The sequence below is a fragment of the Colletotrichum scovillei genome, assembly GCF_011075155.1.
Source record: "Colletotrichum scovillei strain TJNH1 chromosome Unknown Contig00007, whole genome shotgun sequence".
NCBI classification, from domain to species: Eukaryota; Fungi; Ascomycota; class Sordariomycetes; order Glomerellales; family Glomerellaceae; genus Colletotrichum; species Colletotrichum scovillei.
The window spans coordinates 1,553,688-1,580,131 of NW_023336265.1; the positions used below are offsets into that span (position 1 = coordinate 1,553,688).

The following is a 26,444-nucleotide window of genomic DNA, read 5'->3' on the forward strand; positions in this document are numbered from 1 at the left end:
GCCATTGCCTCTTGACCGGGGTAGCGCGGTTTGGCTCAGGTACCAGTTCTCCCCGCCATTTGGAAGCGATCCGAGTGTTTTACCATGCTTTAGTACCTCACAGTGCCACCTAGCAGTCTAGGATTTCATGATATCTAGACTGGAGCCGAATGATAATTACTAAGTGGAGTAAATGTTCAATTGATTTTGTTTACTTTTAGACCATTAACGTCTTGCTATATAGGACATTGAGAAACCGCAAGATACTGGAAAGTACTTGCTGAAAGAAGCGAAACCCCACCAGTTCAAAGTACATGGTACCTTGACTTGGGCAACCCTTGATATCCCGTCGTGTCTTGCATGGTACGCAGACTGACATGACATGAAGAATCGAGGGTGCCTCTGATGTCCGCTTGATGTTGAATTTTCCGGGACCCAAGTTAAAACGACAAAAACCATGTGAATAGGTACTGCTTATTTCTTCGCCATGACCCAGAGGAACTCGGCGTCGTCCTTGTCATCGACGATATCCCTGACAAGAACCTCCAACCCGGCCTCCTTGAGCTGTTCCACAGTCGCATCAGCGCCCCAACCGCTCCAGTACATCCACCCCTTCTCGTGAAGCCACTCCTCATTCACAACGGCAGGCAAGTCCTTTGACGCAAAGTTGGCGAGCAATAGCCCACCAGGCTTCAACCACCTGGCGACGCGGCGGATCATCTCGGTCTGCTCCTCGCGGGGCAGGTGGATGATGCTGTACATGGCAATGACGGCGTCGAACGAACCCTCGGAGAACTCGAGCTTCATCATGTCGCCCTCGACAAAGGAGACGCGGTCGGTGCCGTGCTTGGCGAGGTTCTTGCGAGCGACGTCGATCTGGGTGGTGGAGAGGTCGTTTGCGGTGACGTAGGTGTCGGGCGCGGTGAGGAGCCTCTCGGTGACGGGGAGGCCGCAGCCGCAGCCGAGCTCGAGGACGAGGGACATTTGGCCCGACAAGGGTTTCGCGGTGAGGAGCTTCTCCATGAGCTTCTCGAGGTACTCGATGCGGAGGGAGGTCTGGCGGAGGGTCCATTCGTTGTATTCGGTGGCGATGGTGTCGTAGGACTCTTTGAGGCGGGACTTGATGTCTGCCGAGTCCTGCTGGTCCTTGGGTGCGGTTGCCATTTTGTGATTTGGGACTGGGGTTCTCTATTCAATTCCTAGGTGGTGACTATGGACTCAGGGGCAAGTTGCTGTGTCCCGACAGTCTGGTGATACGTGGGGAAGAAATGTAGATGGTGTAGTAGCGTTCGTTTGATGTGGAATCTGGGGTAACGAGGAAGTGTATTGGATTTGGGTGTATCCCTCCAAGTTACCCGCAACCTCCCATTCGATGTGGCTTTTAAGGTTATCTGTGCTCGGAGACATTTTGACTTGTTTGTTGAACCCAAAAGAACTTTTGTATATTTGAGTCACTTGGCCGGCGACATTCTGAAGAGTCACCCGGTCTATTCATGCATGATGGTCAATCCAGTACTTTGGGGTACTTGAAAGTTTAGGTAATTGGGAGATGTTCTGGCGGCCGCCCTGCACAGGCCACTCTTGCTTTGCGGGGATTAGCTCAGCTCAGGCTCAGGGCTTTCACTGTTTGACTGCTGCGACTGTCAAATGAGAGACCTTATGGCCTACGCCAGAAATGGCTGGTGGGGTTTTCTCCGGACAAGGGATCAAGGTGAAAAAGATCCATTATCCGTGGGATGCTAATGTGGAGGAGGTCGGATCTGGACGGGGCGTTGGACCGAGCGGCGAGCGGAACCTGGATAGCTTCGGAGGATTCATGTCCGAGGTATTGAGTCTCTGCCGCGGTGCCGCTTGCCGCAAGTGTCGTCCACGCCTCGGGCTGGGTGCCGGGAGTAGCTGGCAACTGGCAAGGGGAGTTAATCATGATCAGCTTGATGAGTTGCGTCAGCATCGTGTGATTTGAGTCAAACATCTATGGCGGCTATACTGTTTGCATAGGGGCCGGGATTCTCGTGATCAGGGACAAAGAACGCATCAATGCAAAGAATGCACCAATGGGCCAAACAAAGGCACCTGAGGGAACTGGAATGCTCGGGGCTCAGAATTTGATTGCTCGGCCCCGCTACCTGAGCTGTTCAGATAAGACATCATGTAGAAAAAGAGACTGCCTGGCCGTTGGAGTCTGATTACTTAAGCTTATTCATCTCGTAGACCGGACCTTAGCACCTAGCATTTTCGGATATTGCCATCAAGGAAGGAAGTTTTGTTCGTCTTCTGCTCGTCTAAAATTTTCCTGTCTCCCCACGTGCCGTGATTACGTTTGGCGCTAAAAAGCGAGAGCGGGACAATCACATGCACATTTCCACTCCGCAGAGTGACAGTGTGTGAGAGAGAGCAAAGAGGCAAGGAAATGAATCTTTTCGTTGCATTCTGCACCACTCCGTCACCCCTCCTAAAGAGTCAAGACTACCCAAGGCAAGATAGCGACGGCTGACGCGCCTGGCGTAACAGACATGCAAGACCCTGTCTCGTCTCTGGTTCGTCTCCGAGATGCTCAAAGTAGCCGCGATGCCTCATAGGTGGGCGCAGATATACCTAGTACCTACAGAGTACACAGTACATATATTCGGCAATGGCAGTGACAATCCAACCCCCTCCCTCGCTGGCTCGCAGTGTCTTCCCGGCCTGTCACTCGCCAAACCTAAGCCTCTGCTACCCCTCCAACCCTCCGTAAGGTACCTCGCCCTCCTCCAACTCTTCTCCCCCTCACTGACGCACCCGGCATCACCACACCACTATTAGACCATCGTCTGACCCTTGACGATGCTTGTGTAGCCGGTGGGCTGTCCACGATGATCCGTATTGGCGAGGGTGTGAGTCTCTGCGATGCGTCGCTTCCGAGTCCTTGCATCATTGTGTCTTTGCACTTACGATCTGTATATGTAACCCTGACCAGAAGACAAAGCAGAAAGGCAGAAAAGCAGAAGAGGAGACTCTGCCCCGCCTTTGACAACCCTTGAAAACCTAGGTACCTACCCTCTGTCACTGTTCTACATATCCGTCACGTACCTTCAAATGCTTCGTACCTGAGGCTGCTTTCTTTTGTGTCTTCTGCAACCTGCACGACTGACTGACTGCGGCTGCGACTGCACCTGCACCTGGACCATACATACATACATATCCGTACGTACTGCGTACATAAAATACATGCCCTGTTTGTATCCGTACCTGAAGAGTGAAGACTTGACCTCAATGCCTGGCTGGATACCTGGGTACCTGGGCCTGGGCGGGATCCGATCGCAAATTAATACCTTTATTGACCCTCCCCAAGCCTGGCTCGTTTGTCGCGACTCGGTGCCGATTGATTGCATTTGCATCTTAGGTTCTCCACGACCGCTCCGCTCCACCTTCATTCTTCTCTCCCTCCATCTCCACCGCCCGCTGACCGACCGATGGCATGCTCGTCAACGGTCTCCATCTGCCTACCTACTGTTAGTCTGTTACGGATAGTCCCATCACCTTAGCGCTTGCGAAGTCGGTGCCAACTGGTCGGACACGGAGAGAGGGGCACCCAAACACCGGATGACCGACGTAAAACTCGTGGCAGAAATTCTGAAATCCGCCTGCCAGGCCCTCCACCTCCTCCGCCTGCCTACTACTTCTCTGCCAGTACCTACCTCGCTGCTTCTTCTTCGCCTTCTTGTCTTCTCTACTTTCTCGACTCGTTCCGTCTTCCTGATTGCTCAACCTCTCTCACTTTCCAGCTTGTCCTCACATCGACTCCGTCCATCCCGAACTATCACAACTTGAACGTCCCCAAGTGCATCAACTATCAAAACCGTCCCGGCCAGCTGCAACTTAGTCTGTTACCTTCGCCCGTGCCCTCTCGGTCCTCCGCCGCCGGCACATCGAAGCTTACTCCGCCTACCCAAGCCATCCGATCCTTTAGGTCCGCAAATTCTTGGATGGCGTCTCTAGCCGCATTTCCAACCGTCGTTATTTGATCCTCCGTCCCGTATTTCTTTCGCTGCTAGAGGTTGTCACATACGCCGTTGGCTTCTTCACCTAATCCTCCCCACGCCCCGACTTCCGCACATATCCTGAGTAGGCTTTCGCGTTCTCACCTGCGTCGCCGACAACATGGGGCGCCCACCGGCGTACATCTTCGTCGTCAGGTAAGCAGACCTACTCGCAACCAACGCTTGCAAGCTTCTGGAAGGCTGACAACACTACTAGGCACGGCGCACGTCTCGACGCTGCCGACAAGAAGTGGCATCTTACGTCCCCGACACCATATGACCCCCCTCTGACCTACGGCGGCTGGCAGCAAGCCAAAGCACTCGGCATCCGCATTGGAAACATACTGAGACAAGCCGAAGCCGAGGTCAACGCCGATCCCAAGTTCTCCAACGGCCGCAATGGCTCCGTCGACTCGCAGAAGAGGCGCCGCAAGTTCAAGGTCGTCCTCCATAGCTCCCCGTTCTTGCGATGCGTCCAAACCTCCGTCGCCATCAGCGCGGGCCTGGCCCAGGCGCCTCCGCCCGGTACGCCCTCGTACCCGATGCCCTCGCCCAGCGCGAACCCTTCCGCTTCACCCTTTGTTCTACCAGCGTCCGTAGCTGAGGAAGTTGATCCCCTCTCGAACGATGCGAACGGTACCAAGCCCGAGCAGGCTAAGAAGAAGATAATCAAGAAATCGACGTTGCGCCTGGATGCTTTCTTGGGCGAGTGGCTGTCTCCGGAATACTTTGAAATGATCACGCCGCCTCCGGGTTCCGCGATGATGCTGGCTGGAGCAAAGGCCGATTTACTCAGACGGGAGAACATTCACGCCCACAACCACATCCAGGAGCACTCCCACCACCACGCAAATTCTGTTGGCCAAGCCCAGAGTCAGCTGTGGAACAGCCCAAAGTTCAGAGCTGCCCCCACACCCGCCCCTGAGAGGTCTGGCTCTTCGGATTCCAACTCGCCTTCCATTCTGGGCCTCGAAAACGTATCTGCCGTGGCTGGCGCTCTGCCGCGGAGTCGGGCTGGCAGTACAGCTAGCACCTCAAGCCAGCGCGTTCGTTTCACACTCCCAGAGCCCGCGAACCCGAACGACGGATATGTAGCTCCCAGCCCCCACTACGCTATTTCACCAAACCACACCATCCCCGACGGCTATGTCGCGCACGCGCGAGATGCTTGCGTGTCGGTAGATTACCAATGGGATTCGATGCGGGAGCCGCTGGACTGGGGCGATGGAGGCAAGTACGGCGAGGAGTGGACAGCCATGCACCACCGGTTTAGGAAGGGTGTTCAGAAGTTGGTGGACTGGTACACTACCGCTGAGCGTCCGGCGGAGATGGTCACCAAGGTCGTCAAGACCTCTCAAAATGGCGACACGGAATGTGCTATCGATGATGAGGAAGACGACGATGTGGAGCCGGTGGTCATCTTGGTATCTCACGGTGCCGGTTGCAACGCCTTGATCGGCGCCATCACGCATCAGCCGGTCCTGATGGACGTGGCGATGGCTTCTTTGACCGTGGCCGCCAGAAAGCCCGGTCGCGACTCGGAGCCCTCCGGCTTGGATACGCCCATGTCGGAACCTGACGTCGACCCAATGTCCGGCACCAAAGGGATCATCCCCGTCCATCACTATTACGATCTCAAATTATTTGCAAACACCGAGCATCTGCGCCAGCCTGTCTCGGCTACGCACAACCTGTCCAGGGCTCCCTCGACAGCCTCAAATCACTCACAAAACGGACAGTCATACTCGCGAGGGCGCATCTCGACCGTAGGATCGACCACATATACGCCGACCCCGATCACATTCAACCCCGACTCGTTTGACTTTGGAAGTAGGAGCAACTCGGCAAACGCAAATCTGGGCAGCATGCGCCGGGGTTCGAATAACACATACTCCCTTCCCAGGACGCCCGCGCTCAACACGACCGGAATCACAGTCGGTAGCGGCGCAACAAACTTCACGAAACCATCACCGACGTTGTCCGTCGGGCTGTGGTCGCCAATCACACCAAAGAAGGAGACAGAAGAGGAGGAGGACGAGGAGGACGATATCTTTCCGGACTTTGACCACCGGAAAAAGTTGGCCGCTCTTTCCAAGCCCGGCCAGGAGATTGTCAAGCCTCCGACTCCAGAGAGAAAGGAGCCGCAACTCGGTGGCCCGGCTAAGGTCCCCCTTAGACTGCAAGAGATCTCTCGCCCTACTTCGAGCGACGGTACCGACGAGGAAAACAAGATTCCTCAGCTGGGGACATTTGCCAGCGGGGGTCTGTGGGGAGCGCCGCGTCCCTTGGGGGAGACTGAAATTATGCGCGACATGACGACCTCGAAGCGGCGCTGGACCGTGAATGAGCGTGGTTGATGGGTTGTTTCAAGAGATGATTGCATTGCGGCGCGGCGTTGGACTATCTCATGGAATGAAGCGCACGAACATCCTCAAAGGACAGGATGGAATCACACAACATGGAAGTTTTATCTTACAGCGAAAAGCGCACGCAATCACAACAGCGCTGTTACGTCTGCATCTGGGCGGCAAAAGGACAAATCTCTACTTTTTTCATCTTCATTATGGCATTGCGTAGGGAAGAAAAGTTTTGGAGTGGCTCCAAGGCATGATATCATTTTTAATAGCGCTGTAGGGAAGGGGGCATTAGCATGAGGGTTTTTGCCTTGTTTGAAGTTTCCCCCCCAAAAAACAGCCATCAAATAGTTGTTATGAAGGCATGGATGGATAGCATAGATGAATGAAATTACACAAAAAAGTTCAAACTGCGATTGCTTGTTTACGTGAGTGTCTATACCTGTGTGAGTGGAATTCCAGGCTGTGTCATGAGTGAAATGTTGAATAATTCGCTTCTAATCTTGTTTAGGCATGACAAAAAGGAAAACATCTCAAGACTATTTTGTGTAAGAGTTCCTGACGAGTATGCCTCCATCTAGAAACGCCCCCGTGTATTCTTCGTATTCCACCACCAAAGCTCCTTTTCGTCTTCATCCTGTCCAACGTCATCCGACCCTAATCCACCATCTATCCCCCCTATTTCACCCCCTAGTTGAAAGCCTTGTTCATGGCCTGGTGCGCCAACTCAACGCCAAGGAACGTAGCCGCGTTCGCGGGCACGGCTCTCGCCAGCGCGGGTCCGAAACCAGGGAAGAAGGCCTTGACGCCGCCTCTTCCGTACACCTCGCGCACCACCCCGCCGAGGGTAACATTCCCCTCGGCCGTCTGCAGGCGCGACTTTACGGTGTCGACAGGGAACACGGGGATCCACATCGCCACGCCCGCCGCCGCACCCGCCGCCGTGACGGCGAGCAAGCTCAGCTCGCCCGAAGGCTTCCCCGTGACGGGGTCCTTGGGCGTGAGCCGTCGCTTGATGTACTCGTAGGCGGCGAAGTACGCCGCGCTGCCGGGGCCGTCGCGGGCCAAGGTCGCGACGGAGCCGCGGAAGACGGAGCGGAGCCCGCCCTCGGCGTAGAGTTGGCGGACGACGTCGGCGCCGCCTTTGTATTTGGGGGACTCGCCGGGCTTCAGGCGCTGGGACTGGACCTGGAGGATGACTTTTACGCGCTCGAAGGGGGCGGTGATGGCGGTCATGGGGATGGCGGAGAAGAAGCCCGCGGCGGAGACTTGGGCTATGGTGAGGGGGGCGTCGGGGGCGGCGGAGGTTGTGCGGACGAGGGTTTTGCCTAGGTCGTAGGCCCAGAAGGAGACGGCGACTGTTGGGGGTGAGTTTGTTAGTTTGGGTGAATGTATGGAGAGGAGACGGAGGAAGGGGGGGGGGGGCATACACATTGGCGTAACGCCCACGAGAGGCGCGCTCACACCGGCATACAGACCCCTCCGCAGCCCATCGCGCGCGACGCTCTTGCGGACGACGTCGATGGCCGAAGAGTAGACGCCCTTGTCGGCGGTCTGGAGGCGGACCTTGACGAGGTCAAAGGGGTGGCCCACGACGACGGCGCAGACGCCGCCGAAGCCGCCTGCCGCGAGGGAGCGGAGCTGGGTTGCGAGGCCGGAGGCCGCCGCTTTCGTGTCGGCCTTGAGCTCGTCTTTGGATTCGGGGAGGCGGGGGATGGCGTCGGCGACGGGGGTCGGGAGGGAGGTTTGGAGGGTTTGGTTTAGGGATTTTGTCGCTTCTGTTGGGGAGGGTGCCATTTTGAGGGGTGGGTGAGGGGGGAGGGGGGGGGGACCCTGGGTTGATTAGGAGGATTGGAGAAGGGGAGGAGGGGAGGTTTTGGGTGAGTTGGCGAGAAAGGAGCTTGTCGTGAGATGGTTGTCGTGGGTGAGGAAGAGTGTTTGGGGAGATGAGGAAGGGGAGCTTTCACGTGCTCTGGGTTTCCCGTCTTCTCTACGGAGTAGCTTTGTTGCTGATGTCCGGTAGCTTGCCCTAGGCGCAAAGCTGTGATGCGATCCAGATGTGTGCCTTTTACCACCGTGCGGTCCGTTCCTGGTGCAGTTCCTGGGTTGCTAGTTCTTTTTTTGCAACTTTTCGTGCGTTCGGGAACTAGCAGTTGGAGTTGTGGTGGTTTCTGGATTCGGTCGTCCGTTGGAGAGGGCGGTGCGCGGTCGGATCGGAGAGAGGGAGTGAGAGACACCTTAATGGCGGGAGACCTGGTACCTTGAGGTAGCTCGCTGCGGTTGCGGTACGTCAGTCGTTTGAGCCTCGGCAACACTCCAATTGGGGGGGGGGGGGTCTGGGAGTCTCCACTTGTAGCCGGAGTATGGGGAATTCTGTGTACGGAGGGAGGTACCTTACCCACTCGAGGTACCCAGTAAATCCCCCAGATTCTGTTTTCGAATTGGCTTGTGATGGCTTTGTTCACGATAATAACAAGAAAATGGCATGTAGATAAAATAATCTGAAGAACCTGAGGGACGAGACAAGTGGCCGGTGCTTCAGAAAGAGGACAGACCATCATCTTTTCTTTAGGTTCCCAAGGATAGTTGACTCGAGAGCTCATCCCAGCGGCGCGGGATGAAACTGCAGCAAGCCCCCAACTCTTGAGGTGGCACTTGGCGCTGGTGTGAGCGGTGCGGTGTACATAGGTAAGGTACTGTAGTGCGGTGTAATGGTCGGGTGCCTCGGTCGTTCGGCTCATTGTGGTGCCAGGGCTCCTTTTCCCACCACATGAGCTGCCCATCCCACTACTTTCAGGTACTTACTCCGTACTTATTACCAAGGCCTGCTCCGGTCCGGGCGGGCTTTCTGGGGGAAAGGAGGAAACTTGGGAGGGAAAAAGGAGGGGAAATGGGGGGAGGACCTGGGCCTAGATCGGGGCCTTGCTTTAGCGGGGGGGCTCTGTAAATACTAGGTACTTCTTCATCCTGCAAAGCAATACCTACATAAGATACATAACTAGACCGGCGCGCATGCAGAAAGATGGCGATGATGAATGGTCATAGGTGGCTTCCTGGATTGATGCTAGTGAGATGCTTATGTGATGCAAACTATACTATGAACCCGTTGGCTGGTAATCGTGTAAACAGTCTGAAGGAAGAATGGGACGAAAGTCAATTCCCATCAACACACACACACAGACATTTATTCCTTTCATGTGATTTCCCAATGCCATCATTCATCATCAGCCAGCATGCATAAAACACCCGTCTTCCTCTCCCTAGAATATACCCGCCTTCCCAAGACTTTGAAGTGAGACCAACATTCCCGAGATGAGTTACAGAGTCGCACAGAACCCCTCGTCTGCCTTCTTAATTTCGTCTCATCCAAGTAAACAAAGTCCATGTCAACCGGCGGAGAAAACAGCAACCAACAACAGCCCTCGACAGAGGCGTCTCGGCTCGCCGCTGAATTATACAATTGTTCAAAGTTCTGCCTCGATTTTTTCGAATGCAAGATCCTGCAGGCTACAAGCATAACTCTCTTCCGCCACAACGTCAGCCATTCTGGCCGTGCAATACTTGAACCCCGCGTGCCAATGTACCTTACGCATCAAGTGACAGCTCAACCCCCCACGCGGGCGTACGGAGGACTGCCATCATTGCGATACGTCACATGCCCGTGAAGCATTTTTGTAATAGGCCCTCTCGGGTCTACGGAGTGTCAGACATTCAAAACATTCACCCAAATTCATCAAGTAGGTGCAACATGAACTCTTAGCCTCAAGGGTATCAAGTTTTTTTGTTTTCCATCGCCACTCCTCGCGCAAAACCATGTGTATGCGCTTGCTTCCTTTTCTACTCATACAAAAAATGTTTCCTTGAATGGCCGTTTCGCAATGCCTTCCGTGATGCGACTTGCCTGATGTATAAACATTCCGTGACTCCTAGAAGGAAGAAGAAGAAGAAACAGCCCGACCGTGTAAAACCCCGTCTCCAAAATCGGGGCTCCTCTCTAGCACCAATCCTCTATGCGGTGCGTCTTCGCCTTTTGTCCCGCTGTCTAGTCAATGAAGAAGAAACACAAGAAAAATAGACCAGACACTCTACTCTCACTCCCGCTTCGGTTGTTTGTCCGGGATTGCCAATATCTCAAAAATCGTCGTCAAGGGCGTTGGTTGCCGGCTTCTCTAAAATGCCCTCTTGAGGGGTGTCGTGGCCAATCCCGTCGACCGTCCAACACCGCACCAGCAGCTGCTGTCGCCCTCTCTTTCAACCTGGACCACGATGTCCATTGAGTTCTTCAAGAGGTAATCCCGCACGCGATCCCGTACTTCGTCTAGGCTCGCACCTCTCCCCGCCACGACGTGCACGATGCCCTGCAGCTTGTCCCCCGAGTCCTCGCTACTCCGGTGGTCCATCCAGAACTTGGGCACCGAGTAGTTGACGACACCCTTTTGCTGCAAAATCCCCGCGAGCGTGTTACGCAGGTTGTACTCAATGTCGTCGGGGATATTGAGAAGTAGGTTGCGCGCTGACGACTTGATGAGCGGAATCGCCGCGAGGAAAATCAGGATCGCAATGGCGCAAGAGGCCAAGGGGTCCCAGAACGTCCAGCCCGTGTAGTACGTCAAGATTGTCGACAGCACTACGGAGGCGCTTCCCATCGTATCGGCCAGAACATGCAGAAAAATACCCTCCATGTTGTCGTTATGATGCGAGTGCCCGTGGCTGTGCTTCTTTCCGTGCGAATGGTCATGCCCGTGGTCGTGGTCGTCGTGTGAGTGCGAGTGGCCGTGGCCATGGTCGTGGCCGTGGTGATGGTGTCCGAAGCCCCAAAGGCCCAGCAGGTTGATGACACCGCCGAGGAAGCTGACAATAAGAAGCTCCCGCAATCGGTGAAGTTCTTGACCTTCCCAAATTCGCTCGAAGGCCTCCACGATAATCTCAACGCTAAGAAGCCTATTATTTGTTAGCATTGTGAATCATGCTCCAGCCTGGAAAACCTACATCAGCAAGATGCCATTGGCGAAACCACTCAGCGTTTCGATCTTTCCAAGCCCAAAGGGAAATCGCTGGCTCTGAGGCCACTTGCTAGTAACTGCGGCGCAAAGACCAACAAAGAGGGCAAAGCAGTCGAAAAACATGTGAATCGTGTCGCTGAGGAGACCGAGCGAGTCGGTGACGTAGCCGTAAAACGCTTGTACGGCCATGAAGCCAAAGTTGAGACTGCGGTAACCAGAATGTCAGTTATATTCGAGTTGGAGTGTTTCGTAGTCCGACTCACGTCATAAAGTAAAAGATTCTTCTCGAGTCCTTCTCCACGAGGATGGTGTGGAGGACCGGAACTGCCGGGGTATATTTCAGGAGAACCCTCGTAAAAAGGGACGGCTTCGCATGATCGTGGGAGTGGGAGTGGCTGTGGCTGTGGGCGTGTGAATGGCCGTGATGGTCATGACCATGGCAATCGCCATGAGCGTGGTCGTGCGCGTGTGAATGATCGTGATCGTGGTGATCGTGGGAATGCTCGTCTATCGTCATTGCGCCGTCGAGAGGCTGGAACGTTTCCGAAAAGGACCCATTTGTAGGCGTCAACAACTGACGACCGCTCGGTGTGATGTCTGTTTTCCAGCCGTCCATCGAAGCGAGAGAGCGAGGCGCCACTCTTTCTCGAGGAATGGACGACTGGCTCGAGTTCGCTCGGTGATGTGAATGGCCGCCGTGGGCGTGGCCATTGTGACCGTGTGAATGATCGTGGTTATGTGCGTGGCTGCTGCCGGTCGAGTCTTGGCTCTGGCTGTGGGAGTGCAGCCCGCCGGTGGACATTGTCGACTTCAATGCGTGGAGGGACGGCGGCGAGTGGGAGTGGGAGTGCATGTGGTGATGATGGGCGTGCGGAAGAGCGGAGGATGGCAAGGCGTAGGACGAGGCCATGTTGACCGCGGAGCGCGTTGTCGAAGTCGGTCGTCGGTCGGTCTGGGACCCGGGACTGGGATCGTTGTCGGTGTCGGTATCGGCGGGGATGAGCGAGGAAAAGGGCCTGTGTAGTGTCCCCTCTGTCGTATTTTCGTTGGGTCGTTTTCGTTCGCCTCTCCACCAAAGGCCCGTTGCGTCGGGATCTATTCGAAAATGCCCCTATCTTGTGCTAGCCTGAGTCATGGGCCGGACGTTATCCGCATTCGCTAGTTTTTCTGGGGTACGTCGAAGACAGGTCGACAACAGGTACGATATTTCTTTCGAAAACCGTCGCAGTTGAGGTGTCGTAGGCCGTCTAGATCCGTGGAGCTGGAAGGTGATGGAGCGAGAGTCGTGTGTGTGTTCGGGTCTGTGTGCCTTGAGGAGACCTGGAGCTGGCAGTTGATGGCAGTGCGCGGTGGTTCAGGGGACCTGCACAGGCTAAAAAGACCGGAATGGAGTCGCCCCGTCAATGACGTTGCGCGCCGCAGTTCAACGCTGAGCGCTGGAGGGGGACGGGAGATTTGATCGTCGACGGACGTGCCGGCGCCTCGCACAGACAATGCTGAAAGCGGCGAGAGCAGTTAGGCAGGCAGATACGAATGGATTGGTTCGCTTGTGCCGTCGATGGTTGAGACTTGGAGATTTAATAAGATGAAAGAAGACCAAGTGTGGCTGAAAAGAGGAGCGGGGAGGGAGGAAGAAGAAGAGGAACAATAAGAGTGTCCTCGATGCTACCTTCCAGAGGCAATCAACCTACGCCTCCACTTGTAAGGTATCGGTATCGGTACGGCAGGTCGTCAAAAAGGCGGGATGGGCCAGCAGATGGCCAGCATGGATGATGGAGCAGCGTTGTTGTTGTTATTTTTTTGGGCTGAACCCTCGGGACGCATGGCATGTCGGGTGCTGCCTCCTTTCAGTCTTTCAGATGAATCTCTCGCACCCGTGGACACTCTGGGACCTGAACCTAAAGGGGAATCCAGCCATCAACCCCTGCAGATTTCTCCGTGTGGGGAGAGGCCGGGCGCCGGGTACGTAAGGTGCAGGTCGAGGAGGGCGGTCGTGTCTGTGATTCGCTGGGTGACACACCAAAGATGCCATCCAATTGTCCATCAGGAGGGGCACTGGGCAGCTGCATAAAGCTGTTCAGGGGATAGCAGAGTATGGATACGGATCAGCAAAGAGCAAGACAATGCAATACCCTCGATCCTGGCTTGCCTGACACGCTTGGGCGGATAATCTCTGATGTGACGGTCGCGGGTAAGGCGGTGTGATGGCTAACACTTGCTAATGCCATAGGCGGCCAGCCCCGTTGCGACATGTTTTTCTGGGCCAAGCCAATGCCTGTGAGAGGAGTTCAGATGTCGCCGGGTGACAGGCACATAGGTAGGCAAGATAGCCGACAGGCATGATGGTCTTTTCTTCTCTTTTCTTGTGCTGAGGCTGAGTTGGTCTGTGTCGGTTTTGCATGTGCAGCAGCTGGTTTTCCATTAATTGGGTGACGAAAAGTCTCGTCCGGAGATTTCTAATTTAGACAATTGGTGAATCGTAATCCAGGCCCACGCAGGGAATCTGCAGATTGATGAAGCTACCGTCTGCCGCACCTCATCACCTTATTTTCTGATGATCCAATTGTGAGGTTATCGAGGAGACTGGCAGAGAAGGATAAGGTACCTTAAGGTACGTACCGGTCTAAGGCACGTGACACCGTGTTATCGCTGTCATCGTGCTTATCAAATCATGGCGCCCACATCGGCCCCTCATTGGCGCCACCGTTGCAACATCCCAAAAGGCCTGCCCAAGTTGGAAGGCGCCAACGAGCACAAAGTCTTGGAAGGTGAGCGAGTCTAGCCCAGTAAAGAAGCTTCGTAGGCCTCTCGCGATTCCAACTTGTTCCCCAAGAAGCCATCGTCAGGTCACGCAAGTCTGGGCAATTTGGCCTTTTGCTACCTACCAAAAACACTTCAACTTTGTGCCCCCTCCCCTCATCAAGGATAAACTACTCACTGTCACGAAATAGTCCCCCACCGCTCAGCCTTCAACTCGGACCCCTCCATGCGCGCACGCGCTAAGGCTCTTGATTGCAACTTCAGATGACAGGACGGGACACTTTGCATAACCGATACCACCACATCTGAGGCTTTGACGATCCATCTCCAAACTCCACCCCATTTCTAACCTCAACCACTCACGACCTCGGGGACACAAAGATTCAATTTGGCCTACGCCAACACCCTGCCACATTTGTGCCGAGCTCGCACATCGCCAACATGTCGTTGATACCTCTCGTGTTATCCGTCATCGCTGGCATCTGCACCACTATTGTCGCTGCCCTCGGCATCAACTTTCTCACAAAGCTGCTGCCCACACGCTACCATGCGGCTGAGAACCCCAAGGATGACCACATCCAGATCCTGGTCCTCGGTGACATAGGCCGTAGCCCTCGCATGCAGTACCATGCCATGAGCATCATGAAGCACGGCGGGAGGGTTGATCTCGTTGGTTACAAGGAGACTGCCCGCCATCCGGATCTCGTTGGCAATGAGAGAGTGGCTTTGTACCCATTGCCACCTCTTCCTACCGTCTTCAAATGGAACACCCTGCCGTTTCTCATCAACAAGCCGGCCAAAGTTGTCTGGCAAGCCTATTCCATCTTCTACGTGTTGGCATACACCGCACCCCCAGCTCGATGGATTATCATTCAGGTAAGTGAGCCGTTACTTTATGGAATCCACAGTCTAACTTCTTGCAGAACCCTCCTTCTATCCCGACGCTGCATCTGGCTTTGCTCGTGTCTCTCCTGAGAGGAAGCCACCTTCTGATTGACTGGCACAACTATGGCTGGTCCATCATGGCCACCGGCCGCAGCCAGAAGAACCCTCTGGTATGGCTCTACAAGAAGTACGAGATGTACTTTGGAAGGGTAGTCCCCACGGCCAACCTCACCGTCACCGACGCCATGGCACGGCAGCTTAAGGAGAAGCCGTATAGCAACAAGAAGCCCATCTTCACCCTGCACGACCGGCCGGCCGAGGTATTCCAGCCCATCGCATCGACCAAAGCTCGGCAAGACTTTCTCTCGCATCTCAAGGAGACGAAGGATGTTGCCGACAGCATCATGGCTGGGACCACTCGCCTCATTGTCAGTAGCACATCATGGACCCCTGACGAGGATTTCGGCCTGCTGCTGGACGCCTTGGTGGCCTACGCGCACCCCGAAGAGGCCGTCACAGAGACCGGCGTCGGCCGACCTCCGATCCTTGCCATCATCACCGGCAAGGGACCCCAAAAGGCCGAGTACGAGGAAAAGATCAAGAACCTTCGCCTGGAGGGCAAGCTCCCCGGTATCACCATCTTGACCGCGTGGCTATCAACCCGTGAGTACGCCACGCTGCTCTCATGCGCCGACCTCGGTGTCTGCCTCCACAAATCCAGCTCTGGTGTCGACTTGCCCATGAAGGTGGTAGACATGTTCGGTTCGGGCCTACCTGTAGCTGCCTACTCGGCATATGAGAGCTTCGGCGAGCTGATCAAGGAGGGCGAGAATGGGTGCGGGTTTGAGACGGCTACTGAGCTGGCCGACGTCCTGATCAGGCTACTGAGTGAGAGCGGCAAGGACGAGCTGAAGACCTTGAAGGCGGGAGCCATCAAGGAGGGAAGCTTACGCTGGGATGAGGAGTGGGATCGCGTCGTTGGGCGGATCGTCGGTGTGATTGATAGCTGAGGTGCAAAATACCCAACCGTAATCAGACAAACTGGAGTCAAGTTAAGAGGTACAAAAATTACTTGAACTTATCCGCCGCGACATGATCGACAGCATGCCATCATACTAAATGATAAGACCAAAGACCAAAGACCAAATTAGAACTAATGAAAGTTCATCCCGCCGCCGTAAAAGGCAAAATAACCCTCCGGAAGGCAAAAGTTTGATTTCGCCCGGACTTGAACCGGAGACCTTCAGTGTGTTAGACTGACGTGATAACCAACTACACCACGAAACCAGCTGTTATTGAGTAAATTGGTGCTGCGTTCATCTATCAAGGTCGAGAGCCTAGCCCTGAGTTTTTCCGTCGCAGCTCGCGGCAAGGATGGTCCCCGGACCCTCCGTGTCCGAGGTCGGGCCGGCCAAGTTCCCCATCTGAGCCGATCTATTAGCGGGGCAGGCCCACTGCCGCCTCTCAACCACCCTCCTCCTCTCAGCCCGTGCAGAGTCGACATTCGGCGCATACTTCGTAATGTCTCCCGAGTGGGCTCATGCGTTCAACGGCTTCAAGCGCTATCTCATGCATCTGTACGGCACAGCTTAGGCAGAAACGCGTGCTTTGCAACGTTCTCGAGACATTGCCTCCAGGCAGCAAAGGGCTAGCAGGGATCATGGCGAGTCCGTGGCTGCATGTCATGGTCTGAACTAAGATCAGCGTTTGATGGAGTAAACATGTCTAGTGTCTCGGACTTGATCCGATTTGTCTAGCTCAGCATCATCTCAGCGGCAAGGCCCTAAGTTCATCCCTGTGTGGAAAGCTTCGATGAAGGCCTGCGTTTGCTTTATCGTTTCGCTTCCTGCGGTTCCTTGGCACTTGCAGTAGAAAGACAAGAGTTGATGAGAAAGAAGCAGTAGACTCCTTCCTCTCTGAGATTTATGAGTCAAGTGTTCTTGTTTGGGTAAGGGTGTATCACAAGGATTGGATGGCATCATCTCACTTTGGCATATACTTAAAGAAACCATGAGATTCTCGTGTTGCCTTAGTCGAAAGGTATCAACGCCGGTTGAACCATCACCTTACTCCAAAGCTTTCACTCTATCCCGCAACTCGAACTCATCTCGCTCACCATCCATCATGAACCACGAGCGATACGAAGAACGCCTAGACCTCGTCAAGAGCGTCATCCACAGCTACGGCCTCGAAGTAAGATCACCCTCACCCTCACTCATAACCGTCTAACATCCCATTTAAGCCCGTCGACATCACCCCCATAGACTACGATGAAACGGCCCCCTTCGCCTACAACAACTACATCTACAAAATCGCCCTCTCCGCGCCCCTAACACCATCCTCCATCCCTCATGACCGCCGCCGCCCGTACACCCAGCTTCCTCCCGTACAAGGCACTTCTACGGTGGTAATGCGCATCGCGAACCCGAGAGCAGAAGGTGTCGTCCAAGATAACCGCGTCGAGAACGAGGTCGCGGCGATTCACCTCGCGCGCGGGGGTCTGGGTTCGTATAAGCCCGAGATTGCGGGGCTCGTGCCGGCGTTGTATGATTGGAGACCGTATCGTCCTTCCGAGATCACGGAGACGGAGGCGGCGGTGGGAGATGGAGCGGGAGGTGGCAGCAGTGGTTATGGGTGGAGTCTGATGGAGTTCAAGCAGGGCGTGCCGCTGGATACCGTCTTCCGGGACATGGATGACGGGGAGAAGGGCGGTGTGCTGGGCCAGATTGCGGATCTGGTTACGGGGATCCAGAGGGTGTCTTTGCCGGAGAGTGTGAAGTCTCACGGGGGACTGACGATTGATGAAGAGGGGAGGATTGTGGGTGGTGCCATGACGACGGTGAAGGGCGGGCCTTGGGAGCGGTATAGCGATTTCTGGAAGGCGAGGTTGGCAATTCGGCTGGAGGATGCGGATGCGAGTCCCGCGCTAGAGGGGTGGAGGCCTAATGGTGTGCGGGAGCGTGTTGATCGGTTCCTGGAGTCTGGTCTGGAGAGGTATCTTGATGGGTCTGGTGTTGATGTTGGGAAGTTGGCTCTCATTCACGGGGATCTGAGTAAGTCTGATTCTACCCCAACTACATTTCCCGGTGAATTTGTTCTTGGATTATCTTGCTGACGTTTTCAACTAGCTACGAACAACACCCTCTACGATCCAACCACCAAGAAACTCACCTCCATCCTCGACTTCGACTTCGCCTTTGTCTCCCATCCCTGTCACGAATTCTTCACGTCGCTAGGCGACGTCGGCGGCAACACGGGCGGCGGCACGGGGCGTGACCCGGATCTCAGCGGGGGTCTGCTCGGTAAAGCGATGTTGACGGGCGACTTTGACGGGATCGGGGGGAGTCTGCCGCAGGAGGCCGCGGGACAGCTCACCACGGCACGGGCGTGGGATAATGCTTTGAAGGAAAGGGGCGCGGTGCGGCCCAGTGATATCAAGGGCATGGCTGCGCTTGATGGGTTGAGGAAGTTGGAGGCGCTGGCGTGTCCTTTTGCGTTGGAGCATCCTGTCATGTTAAAGCGGAAGACGAGGGAGGAGATCGAGGAGATGAGGGCGGTTGCGGAGCGGGAGCTTGTTGGGTGTCTTGAGGGGTTCGGGTATTAGGTGATGACCTGGAGGTTTGAGGTCTTGAGGAATGAATCCGTTAGAGCCGGTTCTCTTCCTCGGAGTTGAGTAATTGAGTTTGTGGTACCCACGTTTCCTCATGTATACCAGGGCCATTTTCAAATAGGTTACCGCTGGGCTTAGAAGTCTGGGCTGGCATCCGTGACACGGGAAAACAGCGCTGAAGTCTCGCCATCGCTAGTGCTATGACTTATATACGACCATCATGGCTTCGTGCCTGAAAACCATTGCGCCCTCTCCCGCCTGTGGTCCGCAACTTTCGAGGCTTAGAAACTTGCTCAACCTAGGATGACCGGGTTCTCTAGCATCGTGAAATCCTTAGCCCTTCAGTTGTTTAGCTTTTCGTATGCCATGGTATTGTGTCTCCGGAGAGAACCTGTACGGGCTACTTCCCGCTCATAAGATATTTAAAACCCTCTCTTCTTCTCCGATGCCAGTCGTCATCCTTCCAAGGTCTCGCAGTCAACATCATACTCGTAGTTCATACATCTTGCTACCCAGTCCTCCTTTCACACCCTACATCTCAAGGCCTTCGAAGTCAACAACCCAATAAATTACCACTTGTCAAGACAAACAACCGCCGCCGCCAAAATGCAGCTCAAGGATCTCCTTCCTGCTGGACTGCTCCTTAGCAACCTCTTTGATAAGGTGGAGAAGGCTGAAGAGCACGCAGACGGCCGCCTCACCACCACCAACATCAAGCAGGTGGAACTCGGCGATGTCATATTCTTCCACAAAGACCTGAATGACCTTAAGCGTCTGCTCGCCGCTGCCGGCTCGGATTCAGTCACATTGAAGAAGCTCCCCAAGACGGATGTTATCATCGTCAAGCGAACTACGAGTAGTGGGAATACTGTCAATGATGTTGTTGACGGTGCGATAACACCTACCTTGTCATCCACCTTAACTACCGCCACCGCCTCTGCTTCATCTTCCTCACCAGCCACTGTTTCTGACGCCTCTGACTTCTCCAAAGAGCTGAAAATGCCGGTAGAAGTAGAGGCACCCAATTCATCTATAAAATCCTCCCCAGTAGACATGGAGACCTTACCCGACAGGGAAGAAGCCGCCAAGTCGGATCCCAGCGGCAACGGCGCCACCAGCGACTACGACGTCGACCCTGAAACCCAACCCACCCAGCTTTCACCCAGAGACGCCAAATATAAGACTCCTGGCGTATTCCCCTGGAGAAACAGGCTCTGTCGCTGCGTTTCCATCGGCGCCATCTTTGGAAACAAGGACGACCGTCTAGCCAAGTCCGACGAGCCGCTGCCGCCGTACGAGGAGGGCGTTTCCATCTTCAACTGGGGCAATGGCGTCTGCAAATGCGTTCCTATGGATGATGCCTTCGGCGACCACACTATAGCGGCGTTGGGGTTGGCTATTGAGACTATTGAGTAGAGGCTGCGAGCCGTGGGTTCTGAGGACTGAAGCTATGGTGAATTATGGTTTAGATTGATACCCATTGAAAGCCGTCGACTTGGAGGAAAGTGTGAGGACATGTCAGAGACGACATGGAATCGTGGAAGACTTTTCAACGTCATCGAAAGGCAAAGTAGAATCAGCTTGGTTGTGGAGCTGTAAAGCCTCTGCTTAACCTACACGAGGAACCAGAATAAGGTACATATACCATCCTCAGAGGTTAGAAATTGAAGGTACAACACAACATTCACTGTCTTCTTCAGCTGTTATTGCAAAGTAACATGCCAACTCTGCGAACACGATTGGAATCAGTTATGAGGGACGGTGTCGTCTTACTTCTCATCGCGTTCTTGTAGACCAGCATGGAGCTCATACGATGAATGCATGATCGAGACCCCCAGCTGGCAACTTGCAAGCACTGTGTGAATTAGTTTGTGGAAGCTATCGATGTCGTTTGCTATCACAAGCGAGCGGGCCTGCATAACTTTCCATAAAAACAGTGACCAGACATGGGAACGTTGCAGACCCCATCTACTTGCATTAGTCCGCTCTAGCTCGCCGACAACGGACGACCCATGCAGAATGCCCCTCTACCCCTCCAACCCCTCTGTAATAATGCACATGGTGGGCGAGAGAAACAAGCTGTGAATCCAAGTGCCGGACCCATGACGGGTTCGCCCGGAGAAGGTTGGCCCAGAGCGTCTGTTTAGTGAACATGTTTCCTTTGACGACAGCGAATGAGCCGCGTATCATGGATATCTTATGCTACACGGTAACGTCCCAGTCAAACATTCATGCAGAAGCGTCATGAACACACAAACGTCTATATACATTCATCGCATCCAACATATCGTCGTCAGGGTCAAGCATTCTCTATGATACAGGGTAGATGGGGTTTGGAATGGGGCACGACGGCTCCAGATACCCCCCACGAGCCGTGTCTAGACAAACGCGTCAGACCGTCGAGTCGTCGTATCTCGGATCTGCGTTTTGATTCATTGGTGGTATCATGTGAGAGAGATTACGCTTGTTGTCCCTTGATCTGGACCTTGACCTTCATGCCGTCGACAGGCTTAGCGGTAACCAAGTGAGTCTGTAGGAGCGAATATCAGTACAAGTAGCTCGTCTCAATCGCAAGGGCAGTGGGGTTTCACTCACAGAGAACATGACAGACTTCGTCTTGTAGAAACCCTTCTCGTCAAGCTGGGGCTGTCCCTTCTCATCCAGGTCCAGCTCGCCCTGTCCGACCTTGACAAACTCAAAGTATCTCGCGATGCAGGCCAAGATAATGCGAACTTCCAAGTTGGCGAGCTCGGATCCGGTGCACCGACGAGGTCCTCTCTCGTAGGGTCTGAAGCAGCTGTCTGGGATCTTGGCGCCCTCCTCGCCGAGCCAGCGCTCGGGCATGAAGTCATCCTTGGTCTCGCCAAAGATCTTGGGGTGGCGCTGGATGATGTAGGCTCTGGGGGTCACGCAGAGGTCGTCGACGACCAGCTTTTGTCCGTCGGGGAGGGTCAGGGTCGTTCCGGATCCTTGGGGCGCGACGCGGGCTGTTGTTCCGGGAGGGTGCAGGCGCAGGGCTTCCTTGATGACTGCGTCGGTGTCTGCGCGGCCGTTAGCTGGCTGTTTCGAGGTTAGAGATGATGTGGAGAGATCTTGAACTTACAAGGCAGGCGGGCCAGAAGCTTTCCAGCTTCGGGGCCCTTGAGTTGCTCAATAACAGACTTGGGGCTCTGATCCGGGCCAAAGACCTCGTCAAGCTCATCCTTCAGATCCTTTGCAGACTGAGGCCGTCTGTGAAGCTCGTAGAAACACCATTGCAGGAGAATACTCGTCGTGTCGTGGCCGGCAAAGAGGAAACCGCGGAGAGTGTCGCTGGTCTGTTGGAGGATCTCGGGGGTCAGAACGTCGATGCCTTGCAGACTGAGGGTGGCGACACTGCGAGATGTGGTGTCGGCACCGGCCAGGAGCTCCTTGTGCTGCTTCTTGATCTCTTCCTTGAGGATGCCGTCAAGCTTCTTGTCCAGACGTCTGATGGTGCGTTCGTTCTCGGTGAAGTATTCGCGCATCCAGTTCTTGCCGGGGATGCGCTTGTTGAAGGCTTGCGATAGGGCGCGGTATGTAAGTAACACCTCGCTTTGCTTGCCCTCGATTTGAGCGTTCAGATCCATGTCAAAAGTGACAATGCCTGACATTATTGATGAGTACAAACCCCAAATTCTGTAGGTATCTTCGCAAACTCACCGATAACATCGAAGGCCAGGTTTGTGGTGTACTCGTCGATAGTAAACTCTTCGCCAGTGGCGGCCTTCTGCTCCATGAGCTCGATGAAGGTCTCCGACTTATCCAAGATGACCTTCACTAGACCAAGAAGATGTGATGGGGCAAAGCCGGGAAGAATTCTCTTTCGCAGTCCCTTCCATTCCTCACCCTAAAGTGCAAGCGTCTTGTCAATCTCACGATCCTACCCAAGCACAGCAGCACCATGTGATGGACTTACATCCGTCGTTACGAGAGATCGTGCGCCGACCAGAGGGGCCAGATGCTGGATGGCGGGGTGCTTCGGCACGCTAGTACTGTACTGCTTCGAGGGCTTGGTGACCTGTTCGGCAACCTCGTTGTCGAGGATGAAAAGAATAAGGAACTTTTCGATCGGGCGCCAGTCCACCAATAAAACGGGAGGGAACCCAAGCTTCTCAGCCTGTTCGTAGAGAATCTCGTCTGCATAGTCGCAAAGCATTAGCACGTTGCGCGAATTGTGTCTTATTTCCCGAAAGGCCACAACGTGACCCAACTACAACGCCGCCGAGTACTGTTCACCACTAATGTCCCAGGTAACAAACGCACCAAAAGCTCTTCTAGGATCACCCAGACCGGCGGACTTCTCAATCCACGGCCAATGACCCCTCACTGGGTCAGCCTCTTCGGGCTGCGGGAAGTGAGAGTACTGTTTGATGTCGATACCCGGTGTGGTTTTCGTCCGTCTGAAGTAGTATACCACAGCAACGGGGATCGCGGCCAATACGAGAAGCTTCCATTGAAGGAGAACACTGAGCTTCTCAAGATTCTGCGACGTGACAAAGCTGAGGAGAGCCATCTTTGCGACCGCGTGGGGGTTGAGGGGTGAAACCGCCTCAACTAGCCTCTAGATCGTGAGAAGGAACACCGAAGCGTAGTTTTCCAAACAGAAAGAAAACAAAACCACCGGGACTTTTCAGACTTTCGCTCGCACGAAGATGTGCGCCATTTTTGCGAGGGCTGGGAACGGCCGGTATATATTGCTGACCACCCTTGTAAACCTATTTTTTTTCTTGCTTGTACGGAGTATGGTAGGCCATCAGTACACCATGACGGAATGTCGCAATGGGGATCCGCAGATTTTCCCTCTTCAGCAAATCTTCAGCACTCAGGACGGCCCGCGAGACTACATGTAGTGCGTAGTGTGGCATCCAGAGGACGGGGTGGATTGGATGGGTGCGCGGAACAGCCCATCATCGTCCACTGGGGGAAGGTCGAGCTATTTCATGCTGCCCGCCCCTAGCTAATTACGGTTAATTGAGCGTAATGCCAAGACTGAAAACTCTTCGTACATGATGCACCTCCTCGAATCAGATCCAGTTTATCTAATCTGATGCATCTTATCTGATCCGATGGTGGGGGAGCCGACACTACCTCCGAGGCTACCTCATTTTCGTGAAAGGTGTTGTCACTCTGTGTAGATCGCAATAGCTGACAAAGGCACCCAGCGGAATCCCGTATCCCACCGGGTAGCAAGTGGGTGACAGCCTGGATGGAGTCAAGAGAGTGAGGAGTAATATCTAGCCAGGGATCATCTCAGTTTCTTGCCAATCAACGTTTTTTGTCTCTCCGTATTCTTGGAGAAAAACTGGAGAATTCTGGTCTTTTGCGTGATTCAATCCACTTTGTTTCCCCCAAGGGATATTTGCCCGTGAAGTGGGCGAAACTGAGTGTTCATGAGCTTGGACTCTCTTCCATTATTCTACACCAGCGACACGAACTCGATTTGCAAGCATGATGGAGGTGATTGGCCCTCGTTGCGAACGAGACGATGAACCTGCAGAACGGTGTTCCAACATCATATCTTGTGAGTTGCAGGACCAGGTCGAGTAAGTGTTGAACGAGAAGCTCGCGAGAAGACATTGGACGCAGTGGGCAACCACGCAAGTCACTGGATGGTGGGGTAGATGGGCAGCGGCCAAAGTCGCTGCCGCCCATGTTCGTCACAATTAACCTCTCCCTTGTTGACACACTGTGCCGCAACTTAGGCCGAGGCCGAACCGCGACTTCGCCGTCTGCCTGCGTCATGTGTGCCGGCTTGCCGGAAGATAAGCCCTAGTCGAATGAGCCCGACCGAGATGGGCAAAGCAGATCAGCGTTCGTCCCGCTAGCTTGGCAAGGCTTAGCACTCTAGGCTTGCAGCTAAAGCTGGAAATGTCCTGAAACCATTCCCGAATAGTAGCATTTCTCGAGGCTATCCAGCTTCCCGGCCTCGAGCTCGAGAAAACAACCTTTTATAGCTAGTCTTGACAGCTCTTAGACCGTTGACTCTTGCATAGTAATCCAATCAAGTCTAAGGATTGACAATAGCAAGTCAAGTCGTCACCCTGGATATCAAATCTGACGTCAAATTGAAGGAGAGATATTCCTCGCGAGTGCCGAAACCATATGGGAGACAATATCTTCATTTGCCATGAGCTCAATGAGAAAGTTGTATAAATTCGGCACACCTCCATTGACCATCATGTAGTCATTTTCGCAGTACCACCCTCTGCAGTACTAAACAAACAACTGTTTCGCCATATCTCTCTTACCTACGCTTCCTAATCCCTGATTACTCAACATGCGGACATCTATCCACCCAATGCTACTTGGCTCATGCCTAGCAATGCTACCTTTGTCTGCCATAGCTGCACCAACACCAGATCCCGAAGCCCAGAAACTCGCTGATCCAACATACGGCCCCATCCCCGGACAGTCGACCCTATTCAGCGACTACAAGGGCAAGGCACCTCCGTTCCCCGGAAATATCACTGTGCCGATCCTCCCAACAGTATCGGGGGACCCGGGCCCGGACGACCAAGTCTGGCAAAATCTCTTGGCAGCCGAGTGGGCCATCTTCAGCTTCTACCAACAAGGCGTTGAAGCCTTCAACGCTTCCTCCTTCGTCGCTGCTGGCTTCCCGAACACAACTTATGACCGCATCACAGAGATCCGTAACAATGAGGCTGGACATCTGCGCATCTTTCAGAACCAGATCTCCAACACCAGTGTCAAGCCGGGAGCATGCAAGTACGAATACCCGTTTGTGGACGCCACGAGCTTCTTGGCGTTGACCACCTACCTCGAAGTCGCCAGCATGGCCTTCTTGACCGGTCTGGTCCAAGAACCCAAGAGCGAAGCTGCGCGCGGCGCCATGGTGGCTATTGCGACAGTAGAGTCGAGGCATGAGACATGGTCGTTGCTTGACGTCTGGGGGGCAAACCCGTTCTCCGGACCGAGCGATACCATTTTCCCTTACGCCAACGAGATTCTCGACCTGACAAACGCCTTTATCGTGCCGGGAAGTTGTCCATCAGAAAATCCGGAGTATCCCAGCCCGAACCAGCACCTGCCGGCTATGTCGGCTGCGACTGGGACAAAGTCTATTGCTCCGGGGTCCGAAGTTTCGTTCAACTTCACAAACGCGGCTGATCAGCCCAAATTTGATGATGGGAAGAGCTATTACGCGGTCTTCTTCCACGCTGTAGGGAACACCAGTGTATCGGTTGATGTATCAGGATGGACAGCTGGCGATTTCGTCAACGTGACAATTCCAGCCAAATTCGAAACCAAAGGAATCATTATTGCGGTGCTGGCAGATTGCCCGGGGGCTCCTGATTTGGATACGGTCATGGCTGGACCTAGTATCTTGCTGCAGCAACCGGCTCCAATTGGTCTCCTTCTGGCTTGAAAGAATGTAGATTCTGTTGGCCTGCACAGCGCGAACTCCGATGGTATATGAGACGCCCTAGCATAGAAACGTAGCTAGAGCAATCCGAATTCCGGAAACTATTATTATTATAATGAACACACTCACCAAAGTCACCTCTCGTTTGAAGGGAACCTAGCTGATGAAGAAAGCTTCGACTGACTTAACCAAACCCAAAGACTTTATCATGGCTTGTCTACAGTGATTTCGTGTGGATTTACAGCTGTCCTCGTCTCCACCATAGCTGCAATTTCGATTCGCCTAACCACTACCAAACTTGGATTGCGGAAACGCTCCGGGAGCCCACAGAACCAGCGGGTATCCATCTCGCCTCCATCGGTCTATTAGTCTAGTTGGTTAGGACGTCGGATTCTGATTCTCAGAACCTTCCGTAGGCCCAGGTTCGAA

The 26,444-nt window shown here is 54.2% G+C and overlaps 9 protein-coding genes across 9 annotated transcripts; 5 read left to right on the forward strand and 4 right to left on the reverse strand.

Annotated features, from left to right (window-relative positions):
* Window positions 1-407: 407 nt before the first annotated feature.
* Window positions 408-1,316, reverse strand: HER10_EVM0010819 (methyltransferase). The gene has a single exon (XM_035480267.1). The coding sequence runs from the start codon at window positions 1,141-1,143 to the stop codon at window positions 454-456; it is 690 nt and encodes a 229-aa protein (XP_035331821.1). The 5' UTR covers window positions 1,144-1,316; the 3' UTR covers window positions 408-453.
* Window positions 1,317-3,255: 1,939 nt separating this feature from the next.
* Window positions 3,256-6,733, forward strand: HER10_EVM0010506 (phosphoglycerate mutase). Its single transcript, XM_035479963.1, has 2 exons — window positions 3,256-4,154; window positions 4,216-6,733. Exons 1-2 carry the CDS (start codon window positions 4,120-4,122, stop codon window positions 6,353-6,355), a joined length of 2,175 nt encoding a protein of 724 aa, XP_035331799.1. The 5' UTR covers window positions 3,256-4,119; the 3' UTR covers window positions 6,356-6,733.
* A 115-nt stretch (window positions 6,734-6,848) lies between these two features.
* HER10_EVM0003221 (uncharacterized protein) lies at window positions 6,849-8,560 on the reverse strand. The gene is made up of 2 exons (XM_035472905.1): window positions 7,783-8,560; window positions 6,849-7,710 (listed from the first exon to the last, which is right to left on the reverse strand). The coding sequence occupies exons 1-2, from the start codon at window positions 8,147-8,149 to the stop codon at window positions 7,043-7,045; spliced, it is 1,035 nt and encodes a 344-aa protein (XP_035331337.1). The 5' UTR covers window positions 8,150-8,560; the 3' UTR covers window positions 6,849-7,042.
* A 1,674-nt stretch (window positions 8,561-10,234) lies between these two features.
* Window positions 10,235-13,242, reverse strand: HER10_EVM0007349 (cation efflux family protein). Its single transcript, XM_035476908.1, has 3 exons — window positions 11,619-13,242; window positions 11,342-11,560; window positions 10,235-11,293 (listed from the first exon to the last, which is right to left on the reverse strand). The coding sequence occupies exons 1-3, from the start codon at window positions 12,263-12,265 to the stop codon at window positions 10,522-10,524; spliced, it is 1,638 nt and encodes a 545-aa protein (XP_035331589.1). The 5' UTR covers window positions 12,266-13,242; the 3' UTR covers window positions 10,235-10,521.
* Window positions 13,243-14,122: 880 nt separating this feature from the next.
* Window positions 14,123-16,010, forward strand: HER10_EVM0006807 (glycosyl transferase group 1; the record flags this gene model as incomplete). The annotated part of the gene is made up of 2 exons (XM_035476382.1): window positions 14,123-14,991; window positions 15,039-16,010. Exons 1-2 carry the CDS (start codon window positions 14,557-14,559, stop codon window positions 16,008-16,010), a joined length of 1,407 nt encoding a protein of 468 aa, XP_035331553.1. The 5' UTR covers window positions 14,123-14,556.
* An 848-nt stretch (window positions 16,011-16,858) lies between these two features.
* On the forward strand, window positions 16,859-18,827 carry HER10_EVM0006478 (phosphotransferase enzyme family protein). Its single transcript, XM_035476061.1, has 3 exons — window positions 16,859-17,193; window positions 17,243-18,053; window positions 18,129-18,827. Exons 1-3 carry the CDS (start codon window positions 17,011-17,013, stop codon window positions 18,602-18,604), a joined length of 1,470 nt encoding a protein of 489 aa, XP_035331535.1. The 5' UTR covers window positions 16,859-17,010; the 3' UTR covers window positions 18,605-18,827.
* A 389-nt stretch (window positions 18,828-19,216) lies between these two features.
* Window positions 19,217-20,026, forward strand: HER10_EVM0010473 (uncharacterized protein; the record flags this gene model as incomplete). The annotated part of the gene is made up of 2 exons (XM_035479931.1): window positions 19,217-19,499; window positions 19,659-20,026. The coding sequence occupies 2 exons, from the start codon at window positions 19,217-19,219 to the stop codon at window positions 20,024-20,026; spliced, it is 651 nt and encodes a 216-aa protein (XP_035331793.1).
* An 876-nt stretch (window positions 20,027-20,902) lies between these two features.
* On the reverse strand, window positions 20,903-23,252 carry HER10_EVM0001560 (cytochrome P450 52A11). Its single transcript, XM_035471304.1, has 6 exons — window positions 22,895-23,252; window positions 22,548-22,768; window positions 22,292-22,478; window positions 21,714-22,235; window positions 21,206-21,651; window positions 20,903-21,140 (listed from the first exon to the last, which is right to left on the reverse strand). The coding sequence occupies exons 1-6, from the start codon at window positions 23,142-23,144 to the stop codon at window positions 21,069-21,071; spliced, it is 1,698 nt and encodes a 565-aa protein (XP_035331220.1). The 5' UTR covers window positions 23,145-23,252; the 3' UTR covers window positions 20,903-21,068.
* A 1,656-nt stretch (window positions 23,253-24,908) lies between these two features.
* Window positions 24,909-26,018, forward strand: HER10_EVM0007045 (uncharacterized protein; the record flags this gene model as incomplete). The annotated part of the gene is made up of 1 exon (XM_035476612.1): window positions 24,909-26,018. One exon carries the CDS (start codon window positions 24,909-24,911, stop codon window positions 26,016-26,018), a length of 1,110 nt encoding a protein of 369 aa, XP_035331570.1.
* Window positions 26,019-26,444: the final 426 nt, after the last annotated feature.

Bases quoted from the DNA above. Each gene is read 5' to 3' on its own strand.
- HER10_EVM0001560 (XM_035471304.1), bottom strand. From the start codon at position 23,144: ATGGCTCTCCTCAGCTTTGTCACGTCGCAGAATCTTGAGAAGCTCAGT. The intron at 22,769-22,894 runs GTGCGTTTGTTA...GCGACTATGCAG, and splicing joins TGATCCTAGAAGAGCTTTTG to ACGAGATTCTCTACGAACAG. The intron at 22,479-22,547 runs GTAAGTCCATCA...CTTGCACTTTAG, and splicing joins GATCTCTCGTAACGACGGAT to GGTGAGGAATGGAAGGGACT.
- HER10_EVM0007349 (XM_035476908.1), bottom strand. From the start codon at position 12,265: ATGGCCTCGTCCTACGCCTTGCCATCCTCCGCTCTTCCGCACGCCCAT. The intron at 11,561-11,618 runs GTGAGTCGGACT...TGGTTACCGCAG, and splicing joins AGAATCTTTTACTTTATGAC to TCTCAACTTTGGCTTCATGG. The intron at 11,294-11,341 runs GTAGGTTTTCCA...AACAAATAATAG, and splicing joins GCCAATGGCATCTTGCTGAT to GCTTCTTAGCGTTGAGATTA.
- HER10_EVM0010819 (XM_035480267.1), bottom strand. From the start codon at position 1,143: ATGGCAACCGCACCCAAGGACCAGCAGGACTCGGCAGACATCAAGTCC.
- HER10_EVM0003221 (XM_035472905.1), bottom strand. From the start codon at position 8,149: ATGGCACCCTCCCCAACAGAAGCGACAAAATCCCTAAACCAAACCCTC. The intron at 7,711-7,782 runs GTATGCCCCCCC...CACCCCCAACAG, and splicing joins CGTGGGCGTTACGCCAATGT to TCGCCGTCTCCTTCTGGGCC.
- HER10_EVM0006478 (XM_035476061.1), top strand. From the start codon at position 17,011: ATGAGATTCTCGTGTTGCCTTAGTCGAAAGGTATCAACGCCGGTTGAA. The intron at 17,194-17,242 runs GTAAGATCACCC...ATCCCATTTAAG, and splicing joins TCCACAGCTACGGCCTCGAA to CCCGTCGACATCACCCCCAT. The intron at 18,054-18,128 runs GTAAGTCTGATT...GTTTTCAACTAG, and splicing joins TCTCATTCACGGGGATCTGA to CTACGAACAACACCCTCTAC.
- HER10_EVM0010506 (XM_035479963.1), top strand. From the start codon at position 4,120: ATGGGGCGCCCACCGGCGTACATCTTCGTCGTCAG. The intron at 4,155-4,215 runs GTAAGCAGACCT...CAACACTACTAG, and splicing joins GCGTACATCTTCGTCGTCAG to GCACGGCGCACGTCTCGACG.